Genomic DNA, 11,404 nt, shown 5'->3' with positions numbered 1-11,404 from the left:
TAATAATAATAATAATAATAAAATACTATTTAAAGATACATTTCCTCCCACAAAATAGGGCTCAAACAAGGGCTTAACGTTAAACAATGGTTTAAGTGTCATTAATTGAATTATATCATTTTAAAAGTAAAGACATGAACCTCATTTGAAAATGATTTATCATTTAAAACACACATAGACTAATCGTATCCATAGTGCTATATAGCATTATTCAATAAAAAATTCTCGAAAATAAATTGAATCGCCTGCAGTTCAATGCTTCGAAAATAGAAAAGATAAACATATACATACATTACATAAACCATATATATGTGCATGCATACATGCACGAGGAAATAATCTACTAAACATCGTTTCTTAACTTGTGAATGGTCAATTAAACAAACCCAATTTATTCCGTAGAATCCATCATAAATTTATCCACCAGTTAGTTAACGTGTCGTGTAAGGGTTACTTATTTTGACTAACTAACTAACATTGTTTAGTAGATCATTTTTCGTGATATCAGTTAATTTGACATTTTGAATATTATATTTAAGATTATAAAACAATTAAAGTAGCAAAATTTCTCATTACTGATTATGAATAAGTAATAAATAACATTATTTTAAACAAAATGGGAGTGGTTTTAGTTGAGAAATTCAATGATGATAAGTTAGTGCATCGTTCATCATTCTTTATGACACAAGTTGAATTATTTGCTATAATTAAGTTTTTCAACAAAATTCAACAAAGTCATAAGTGATTATGATTGTGTATTTGAGAATTCGTATATTGATTGAAGGCATTTGTAAATGCACAAGTATGGTATAAGTGATTATGATTATACATCGACGTTGTCCTTAATGAGATGAATTTAATATTAAATTTACATACATCTATAAAGAATGTTCCATCCTTGTTTAGTCCCAACTTTTTAAAATACATTTTTTTCAAATTTATTTTAATTACACATCTTATTTTATCTATTTTTCAAATTATATATTTTATCAACTTATATTAAATTTACTAAAAATCTTATTTTATTTTTTAGTCAAACTAAACAAGGGCGAACTCTTGAAGTAATTTTTCTAGGTTGAGGTTGGAGTCTTGAGGAATTTGACGGTTGAAACTCAAGTTAAAGATAATGTCTTAACACAAACTCGACTTGAGCGATGTCATGCAGAAAATCTAAAGTTTTTCATCGAGTGAGATCGAGAATCGAACATTATCTATCAAAGGGCGAGATGTATCAAACGACTAGATTCGAGATTTCTATACCGAATAATAAATTAAAGGCCTAGACTCACCTAGTCGTGGATGGTGCAATAGAACCTAACTAAAGAAAGACAAAGATAAAAAGTAGTAGTTGACTTTCCTTCCTTCATAGCTTTGTAAAATTTGGCACAATGTAAATTTTATTTATGTCATCCTTCTTTACTCTCCTAAAGTGCAGCATTTATCTCTTCACTTTTATGGCAATTCAACCAGAAAGTTAGTTAAAATTCCTTTTTCCCTTTTTCGATGATTCTCCACTCTTCTGAGATTTATATTTGAAAGTCGAAAATATAGAAAGGTATCATATTAAGAAACTGCATATATTCTTCCGTATGAAAATTATTCCTGAAATATATTGTTTTGTTTTAATAATTAAAAAGAAAATCTCCTAATATATGAATTATAGTTAGTTTATTCTCAATCAATTGAGATCAAAGAAAAGCCATAAAACAAAATAGTAATTCCTCGGGTTAGCGATACCAATGCATCTTGTCTCGCTATGCTTGGATTTTAATATTTTTCTGTCTTTAATATCGTTGAGTACTTTTGACTCTACCTTGCGTGGTAAAGCCTTCTCAGGAAGAAAGTGCCCACAATCAATGTTAATCCTTCCCTCTTTCATTGAAGGTAACAGAAAAATGGAGACGAAAAATAGGAAGTTGAGAAGATCTCGACCAAAGTCCATGACAATACACTCCCATGCATTGACATGGACAGTTCTATTGCAACCAAGGAGCATGATTTGTCCAATAATACATTTTATTACTTAACTGTACGATAAAACTAATGCACCACCGTGTTTCCCCATTTGACAGTCACTATTAACTCAAGAAAACAAGACAGAGTGCCTTAGATGAAAAAGAATTATAAGTTCAGGGACTAAAAAAAAACAAGAGAATGTATTCGGCCTGAAATGGGTCTGGGCTCTGTTATTGGTCCATATTAACCAAGAGAATGTAGAAGCTGCCATTGCCAAGGATTGTTACCTGGAAAACCATATCATTTCTTCTATCAAACAGCACTTTCACTTGAAATGGTTTTTTGATACATGATGATAAGTACAACAGTATAATCATATTCAAACCGACTATGGCACCTTATGAGATGAATACAATAAAATGGAGATTACTACACCCAAAACACCTAATCAGCAAAAGGGGAAAGATGAAGAAGAAGAAGAAGAAGAAACGCCTTTAAACCCAAAAACTTCTCTAATATTTGTAGGAATCGCCACATCCAACCTCATTGTTGGTTTGTACTGCTTGGGAACACCAGCACAGGCATGCACACATATTTCTACGACAGCAGGGGCCTGTCCATAGAACTTCCTGAGCTCCCTTTGCAGTGGCTTGTTGATATCAGGAACATGCCAAACATATCCGGGTGGAATCAAGTCACCAAGAACTGCTGCCTGCCATTGATGTTACCCATAGCGCTGCTGATGCTTATGGGCCCCACAGTTCTGCGCTTTGTGTCCGCTGGGGCTCACGTGCTATTCAGGACAATATCCACAGGCTTCAATTGCATACATCTTCATCATCCTGGTGGCTCCACCCCTCATTTCTTCCCAAGCTTGAAGTTTCCTCAACAAGAAACACCGTTTCTACTTTGCTACATGGGGTAAAATTTCAGTGTCAGGTATTTGAGCTAATATTGATGGCTTTGAAGTATCTGGGTCAGGATCTGGTAATTCACATTCATCTGCATCAGCAAATTCCTTTTTTCCAATGCATATGATTGGTTTTCGTCTTCTTTTTGTAGAATATTCAGGCAAGTCAACTCCTGCTTGAATGCAGAGCTCCCCTACTGCAGGAATTCTTGGGATAGAAAATCTCTCCTCGTGAGTCGTGACGTATACGTTTCCCCAGACGCTCATACAGGTGGCAGGCCTCAACTGGTACCAATAGGTCTTCAACAGCTGCGTCCCCCCATTCATGAAATACTTAACGAATTGAAGCGCCTGATTCTCTACAAGACTTGAAAGGATGCCCCAACAGTTTCAACATGAACTTCATAACCAACCTGCAAGTGTTGCAACATTAGAGATCAAAATATTTAGAAGAAGAATTGGGAGGAACCAAAGACACCAAGTGCATGTTTGTTATTGTATAATGAAAAAGTTTCTTTCTTAGTATTATTGAGCCCTAGCAATTCTCCTATCAAATATACCGTAATAGTCACACAGATTCACCATGTTATATATCTAATAACAGTGATTCACAACAACCTCTGACATCCCATTATCGCCATATCACAGTGGAATCGTTAAAAATAAGCCATGGATTTTACTTGCTGGATATGTTATTATAAAAAAATTATTGAGCACGGTCCCATTAAACATCAAGACAAGCAATTTTTCCAAGTTTCTGCAGCTCTCATGAGTCAATAAGTAACATAAAATCGGGCAGAGATTTACTAGCAAGCATGAAGCGGACTCACTTTCAAGAGCTTCTTGAGATTGTTAATCAATTTTACTCTTGCATCAAATACCTTGTATGCAACAGGAATTAGCCTTTGAACCACCAAACCTCTTTTTGAAGGAGGGGCACCTCTTCTCTTGGCCTTTGGCGAGGAAAATCTGAATTTTGAGGATGATTGCATCTGGTCAGGGCCTACCCTGAGAATTTAGAGGCCCTAGGCATTTAATTATTATGGGGCCCCTCAATACAAAATTTATTTTGTAAGTCTAACAATATGTAAATATTTAAAGTCAAAAAGGAGAGATTCTGGACAAATATTCAAGAAGATATCAGAAAGTCTGCATTACACAAATTATTTCTGGACAGATTCTTACTTACCCAACCAAATAAAATCAAGAGGAGAGAAAAAATGTAGATTTATTCATCAAGAATATAATAGTGAAGTGACCAGAAACTCAGGATGTCCCAAAAACTGTAAAACTTCCATTCATCTCTGAATTTTTCACTGAACCATTACACATGGAGTTGCAAAATAGAGTTTACACAATGACAAATTCACATAATCTTAAATGTAATATTGATCTACAAGTTTTGTTATCTCATCATTTCACAATACAAAAAGGAAATTGACATGATAACTGAAAAGGTAAAGATTCCCACTATAGCCATATTCTCCAGACTAATACATACACCTTTTCAAGGCAGAAGTTCAAAATTGTACCTCGCCTGAAGATCGTCAGCAAAGCGAGAAGTAATTCCTGCACCACTCCTCTCAGTCTTCCTCTTCTCGTATTCTACATCATCTATAGGCATCTCATACCTACAAACTGGGCAAGTATTGCCTTGAACCTCTTCTTTGCTTTTTATGTGCCAATTATTTATTTATTTATTATTTTTTTTTTTTAAAGAGATGAGGTCCCCTACAATATGAGGACCAAGGCAGTGGCCTCACTTGCCTTGGGCTAGGGCCAGCACTGCATCTGATAACCAGTGATCGGAACTGAATCAAGTGACTTGATGGACTTTCAAACTTCAGTTGAACTGCCAAATTACTGAAACCGTGCTGCAAGTCGAGAAACGAACTACATCCATAATTTCTGAAATACACTCTCCAGGCATCTCTAGCACTATCAACTATTAAGAATCAATATTTTATCGAGACTATACTAGACATAAATCTCAAAATCTAATCAGCCATATAAGTCAACTTGAGTCAGGAGCCTAAATATTGGCATATGAAGCACAAAAGAAACCAACTGTAGCAGAAGATAAGTGTACTCGAAGTGGATTTGAAAGATTGAAATTCTTCAAAATAGAACAGAGGAGAAAAATCTACAATTCAGAAACCTTAAATTTGGTGTCTACAGAGTCATTCAGACCCATGTTTACAGACTTAAAAACTACATTTAACCTCGGAATATTACTCATGCTGACAAATAGTTTTTGTAATGTTAGCATGCTTCAATATAAGGAACAGTTATTTAGACGCACTTACATATTTGTTTTAATTTCTTATATAAAAATATGAGAGGCAACTAAGTCTTTTACCTTCTCTTAACATAATATTTGGACAAAAAAGGTCATCCAGAATAAGTTGTGCTAATTAATGGAAGGTTAAAAATAAGAATGTAATATTCATGCAATTAAAATATGGCAATTAATATTGTGCACTCATGCAAAAATTTGGTGTGAACATAGCTGGCCACTATTTAATCTTAGAGCTTCAAGAAATTAGCGTACTCAAAGAATGGGGGGGAACAAATGGTACCTTCAAAAAATCAACCAAACTGAGACCTTGCTGTCTATTGCATTTTACAAGATCAAATTTTGGAGATATCCTCCATTCATTCTTCAACAAAAAGGTATTGCCAAACTGGGATTGCAGACAACCATCTTCCATTTTCTGAAATCAGGAACACATTGCTTTTAAACTGTAATCTCCAACGCGTGACAATATATATGCATTCAAAAAATGATGCTTGCCGTCTTCGACACACTTTATTTTTGCGATTGATGAATAATGGAGAAATAAGTTTACCAAAAAAAATAAAAATAAATAAAAAATAAAAGTAAAAAAAAAAAATAGAAAAGAGGGTCAACATCTAGTAAATGAAAATTTACAGAAACATGTAAAAGTGGAAGATAGAAAGAGGACTAACCAAGGGGCAGTTGAGCAAAAGACTTTCAGATTCTAAAACGTGGGAAAACCAATATAGAAAGAATGACAAATATGGAGATAGAAAAGGATCAAATGAAGTTCAAAAAACAGACCATGCGCAAGTATAAGTTTATACAATCCTTCTACAGGTTTAATCATGTGAATCAAATAGTTAATAAACAGTGATAAAAATTCATAGAGAGGGAAGCTAAAACAAATATGCAAACAGGACAATGACCGGCCTTAAACTCTGATAACAGTGGGAAACAATTGCTGGAAGAGTGTTGAGTCATGGATTACAGTTCATTGGCCTGTCCTAATAAGAGTAGCAGCTGCACCAAATCTAGGGCAGCAGATGCCAAGTCTTGTTTGCACAGGGTCAGTCTCAATCTTTCTCATGCGAAGCTCAAATTGGCACTTATTTGCTTGGTTGTGACCTCAGTAGGATCTTTTGATATTCTCATAAGGAGAAAAGAAATCTCGAACAGAACAAAATAAATTTACATTGCGCCAATCTTTCTTAACTTGTTACCGTGTAAAACAAAAACTGAAGAAATTAAAACTACCCCAAGCAGTCTCCCAATAAATCAGTTCAATCCAAAATTCTGGCTATTGCACAACACATTCATAAATATTAAAACAGTGAGATTGAATAAATATTCAACACAACTGACTAGTGCCAATATTTCTAACCGGTATAGAAACACAAAATAAGAATGAAACCATCCGTCCCCACATTCTTCTCCTTACCAAAGGGTATTGCATTTGCTATTGACTTTCCTACCTTTTTTCCGTGAAAGCACTCAAACAAGACCAACAAAATGACATATCTTGTATTTTCATCTATTTCAGACAGATTAATGAAGTCTGGTACAGGCACACACAACCTTTACCCTAAGATTATACCCAAATCTCTATAGCCCATAATTTTCTTTTACTTCTTCCGCATTTCAACTGAATAATTATTTCTTTATCACACCCCTTGTTATTTAATTCAGAATAAATAAATACTATCAAGAACATAAAACAGGGGGAAAAAATAATTAAAAATGGTGGTTTATTCTTAATCATAACAACTCCAGAAAAAAGTAAACAGAAAACAAAACGAAAAGAAAAAGATTAAGCACAAGATATACCACCATCCAAAAACTTAATTGTGCATATATGAAATTGAAAACTATAAGAAAAGCGTCTACACTCTCATCGTGTGGGTGTGTGCAGCAAATTACTGCAACTAATTCTCACTTGACACTGCAGAAGCTGGTGCTGAAGCAGATAAATTTGAGCTGCTATAAGATTCTTTGCCACCAAAAAATGGGGTGAGGCGAACATCAGTGGATATGGTGTGGGGCCTGTGGGCTGACAAGAACGGGATGAACCCATAAATAATTGGTGAAAAAATGAATAGAATTTGGATTTAATCGGATACCAGCGATTTTTACAAAGATGAAAAAATGAAAAAGGAAATTCCGTTGCCGGGACTTGAACCCGGGTCTCTCGGGTGAGAGCCGAGTATCCTAACCAACTAGACTACAACGGATTGTTACAAAGCATCTTATCTCAATTAGTATATGTATACACTAAAACACAACATGAATTTGATGGATCGAGAATTTGAGATCATTCTTCAGAGGACTCTAGAGTCTCTAACTGAGTCACATCTCCTTTTCTTAGACACTAGAAAGAAAAACATGAAAGTTAGAGATGCTTTAGTTTATGCATAACTAGATGTGTAGACGCTTTTAAAACGTGGTCTTATGCATTAATCCATATATGAAAGTAGTCTTATGCATTGTATTACCATTTTTATGTAATGTTCCGTTCCCTACTTTATGCTTTTGATTGTCAAGTGTCTCATATGAACATTTGAAGTTCACGATTATCTATAAACAGAATCATTTGGCAAGAAGATTGACCAGCTATCCATCCTTGTAGTATGTGTGTGTGTATTTTATCTATGATATCAATGTGTAAGTTTATGATACCATTTTACTGGTCGTCAATATTATGAGCTTTCATTTTGCTTTTGAAGGAGCAAAGTGGAATGTGCAAAAATTTTATGCCAAAATCATGTCTGGCCAAAATGTCGGTTTACCAGTAGAACACCATACTCTTCTTTACTATAGACTAGAGAGATTTACTTGTTCCTGTTTTGAAACAGTAGGGCCAGATATGGTCTAATTCAGTTCGTTTCTAATCGAATCTGAATTTTCGGATATTTAATAAATAGAATCGTCGGGTTCAAAATTAATTATGAAAAGTTCGGGTTCCGTTCCATTCGATTTGGTTCGGTTCCATTCAGTTCCGAGATTCTGTATAATAATTATTTTTTTATATTTACAGCAATGTTACATTAATTCAACTATGACATGTTCAATCTTAATTCTTACAAAATAATGTCGTTCAATCTTGTGATATCTTGTGCGTTTCTCTTTGTTGAGCTCTTCATATATTTAATTGTTAAAATCACAAGAATAGAAAGATAGCGAGTTCACAATAATGAAGAGAGGTGCAACCGGGCTTCCAATTCGATTTCTCTAGTACGTTATAAACGGTAAAATAAAAGTTTTGTTAGGTTAATTTGATTAAGTTGGGCTTGATTAAAAATTAGAAATGGAAAATTTATATTTTAGGTTTAGACTAGTTAGTTAGCAAATTTATTTAAAAAAATAAATAATTTGACTTATCTAAGATTTAAAAAATTAAAAAAATTATGAAGATTCGATTATTCAGTTCTTAATTTAAAACTGAGAACTAAATCAAACACATCGACTCTCGATTCAATTACCCATTTAGGTATTTAACTTGAGACGAAATTGCACAATTCAATTCAGTTCGGTTCGATTCGATTCGATTCATGTCCAATTATGTTCAAGATTTTTGTCCAACCCTTTGAAACATCATGAATTCTTTCATAAAGATTGGCGTAGTTGATTTCACTTTTTAACCTATGACACTCAAAACTCTTAGTTTAAAAAGCTTTATGAGTTGTATTGTTTCTTTATGGGGTCATGTGGAGTCAATTGACATTACAAAAATTAAAAAAAAAAAAAAAATCTGTAAAACCACAACTTTGCCCATTGGCAAGCCCGCACAAGCCCATTGTCCATTTCCAAAACTTTGCTTTTCATTATTTCATATGTATTTAGAGTCTTGAACAACCGTCCATTGCCCAAAAGCCCCACAGAGAGAAGAAAATGAAGAATTGACCGACACAAAGAGATAGCCAAATCGTAATTCATATTTTGGGATTTTCTTTTCTTGTACTAATTTTGTGATTTTTCTTCCATCTAGATAACAAATCTACCATCTACTTGTTTGACATTTGTTTTTCTTAGAAGTTCTATCTAGGTTAGCAAACTCTATGAATTGGATTTGGATGTAGCTTTAGTTTTTCTTGTTAATTTGGACATTTTCCTTTAATTAGTTGCTTTTCATTTTTAAATTTGAGATATGCAAGTGTATTTCTACTTGTTGAAACTTGAAAAATATATTATATATGTTAATATGTACCCTGACTAGTTGTCCCTTAATCTCTAGTTTCTAGTTTGTGCCTCAGTTATCTTGATATTAAAAATGAGTTTCGAAGTTCTATGGTCGTGACCTCATTTTTCCCTTAAGCTTGTCCACTGTCCACAATAGAAATTTTGATGTTTTATGAGATTAGACAATGCGTTTTAACCTCCATTTGTATATTTTCGATGATAGGTGATTGTGATTTGCGGAGATATATGTTGTTTGTTTAAAAGAAATTATTATCAATATCAAGTTTAGACGTTGTTTTCAATTTTTGACCCCACAAAATCAAACATCTAGCTCCGTCCTTGGAACTTGCTCCGTAAATTGTAAGTTCCATATAGCAAATTGGACCTTCTTTTCTTTTTTTTGTACCGAAGATCAGGTTTTGCCTCAAATATGCCTACTCCGACTATAGTGATCTTCCAATGGATAATTTATTCGAGCGTTGAATATTTTGAAAATTACATTTTTTTTTTTTTTCAAGATTGAGTAGGCATCTTAAAATTTTTGAGCTCGTTGAAGGGATGCTAGGCAATGCTAGCTTATATAAAATTACCAAAAATTAAAGACATCTTTCCCTGTACAACAGCTAGGGTTTTTGAAGATCTGCAAAGCGTGGAATTAAATTTATATGACTCGTATTTGAGTTTAAGATAAAAATGGCGCACGTGTCAAATCTTTGATTACAAAATATGGTTTCGGTCCACAAATAAAGACGCAATTGAAAATTAAATTTAATAAAATAAGCCCTTCTCCGATTTGGATAATAATTAGTTTTTTTAGTAAATTTTGATAAATGTTGATAAAATATACGATTAAAAAGTTGATAAAAGTTGCGGATCTCATAAAATGTGTTATTGAAAATGAATTTGAGAAAAAAAAATGAGTTCTAAAAAATAAGGCCAAACATGAACTAAATATGGTCAACATTTCGAGTATTTAAACTTTTAAATGAACTGTTTGAAAGTATGATGCACAAGTTGACCACCAATACTGTGAATTTCGACCCTGTAACCAGTGGAATGCCTCCGATCCTTTTTACGAAACCTCCATCGTTGGAACCAAAATCTTCCTCTAGCCTTATCCGAACGAAAGCTCATGAAATTCAGCATGCTATCTTGAAGAAAAGCCTAAGAGGGAAATAATCTGCACAAGATGCAAAACTTATTAATTACAGATTCTTTATCTCCTTGCACACAAGTCATCATGCACTTTATTAAGAATCTAACTTCAGATTCTCCAAATTTGAGCCCCTCGAGTTACATGTTATCATATTACAAACTTTTCTATGCATTTTCTTTCATTCCCAGTCATAAAGGATGAAATTATCATATGATCAGTACTTGTAACTAAAGAAATATAAAATTTCTAACAAAAATAACAAAAAAAAAAAAAAAATTTTTTAAAAAAAAAAAAAAAAAAAAAAAAAAAAAAAGATCACATAAACAATGAAATTTTTTATAGGGAAGTTAACTCCATTTCTTATGTAATATCCTAACTGCATTATTTGAAAACAATAATAAACTTGTATTTTTTTTTAAAAATACTAATAAGTGAGACTTAAATAAGACGAAAAATTAGTTGGGGACATTATTGTTACTAAGAATATCCTTAAAAGATAGTGCATTTCAGGCACAAAACTAATTGTCCTTTTGGACGGAATCTATCCAAAAGAACCAATGTTGTCAAAAATGCAAATGTTTGCGACAGTTATTGCTACGATTTAAAGGTTTGGCACCAAAATGCCAAGATAGACAAAGTTTTGTGATCACCTGCACCAATTTCTCTTATTATCCATTTATTTCGTGTGACTCACTACTAGTTCACTTTTGTAAACTATTTATAAATTTGCCAAACTGATGCTAATTTAATAAGTAAACTAATACATGGAATAAGTGTAATGAAAGATATTGAGAACCAAATTTCAAGCATTTTATGAAAGAAATCTCTAAGCCCTGCAGGAAACTACTACAAAGATGCAAGTTTATTCCAAACAAAAACTTATACTGACTTCAACAGGAAGCATGTTTGAGTAAATTGCAAGACATTT

The 11,404-nt window shown here is 33.2% G+C and overlaps 2 protein-coding genes and 1 non-coding gene across 17 annotated transcripts in view; all 3 read right to left on the bottom strand.

Moving 5' to 3' along the window:
• Nucleotides 1-2,199: 2,199 nt before the first annotated feature.
• LOC111389182 lies at nucleotides 2,200-7,322 on the bottom strand. 7 transcript variants are annotated; one of them, XR_002701687.1, is made up of 3 exons: nucleotides 7,081-7,317; nucleotides 5,446-5,580; nucleotides 2,200-4,804 (listed from the first exon to the last, which is right to left on the bottom strand). XR_002701687.1 is itself a non-coding variant. In XM_023014074.1 (3 exons), exons 1-3 carry the CDS (start codon nucleotides 7,216-7,218, stop codon nucleotides 4,710-4,712), a joined length of 375 nt encoding a protein of 124 aa, XP_022869842.1. In that variant the 5' UTR covers nucleotides 7,219-7,322; the 3' UTR covers nucleotides 2,200-4,709. The 7 variants fall into 7 exon arrangements, 2 of the variants coding, with proteins under 2 accessions (XP_022869842.1, XP_022869841.1); XR_002701688.1 differs by having other exon boundaries at nucleotides 2,200-3,279; nucleotides 3,674-5,580; nucleotides 7,081-7,312; XR_002701689.1 differs by having other exon boundaries at nucleotides 2,200-3,279; nucleotides 3,697-5,580; nucleotides 7,081-7,312.
• Nucleotides 7,303-7,375, bottom strand: TRNAE-CUC. The gene has a single exon. It is a non-coding gene; the product is annotated as a tRNA-Glu (tRNA).
• Nucleotides 7,376-10,177: 2,802 nt separating this feature from the next.
• The window catches only part of LOC111389184, a 12,724-nt gene continuing 11,497 nt past the window's right edge, over nucleotides 10,178-11,404 (bottom strand). For all 9 annotated transcript variants that reach the window (XR_002701691.1, XR_002701693.1, XR_002701695.1 and 6 more), the window contains one exon: nucleotides 10,178-10,500. Coding sequence is in view for 2 of the 9 variants with exons in the window: in XM_023014076.1 (XP_022869844.1) it covers nucleotides 10,485-10,500 (16 nt within the window). In the remaining 7 variants the exon portion in view is untranslated. The remainder of the gene's footprint in view (nucleotides 10,501-11,404) is intronic.

Source organism: Olea europaea, unplaced genomic scaffold (assembly GCF_002742605.1).
Source record: "Olea europaea var. sylvestris unplaced genomic scaffold, O_europaea_v1 scaffold568, whole genome shotgun sequence".
In the NCBI taxonomy this organism is placed as follows: Eukaryota; Viridiplantae; Streptophyta; class Magnoliopsida; order Lamiales; family Oleaceae; genus Olea; species Olea europaea.
Note: the sequence above shows the minus strand (reverse complement) of the source record. Positions and strands in the feature narration are given on the sequence as shown.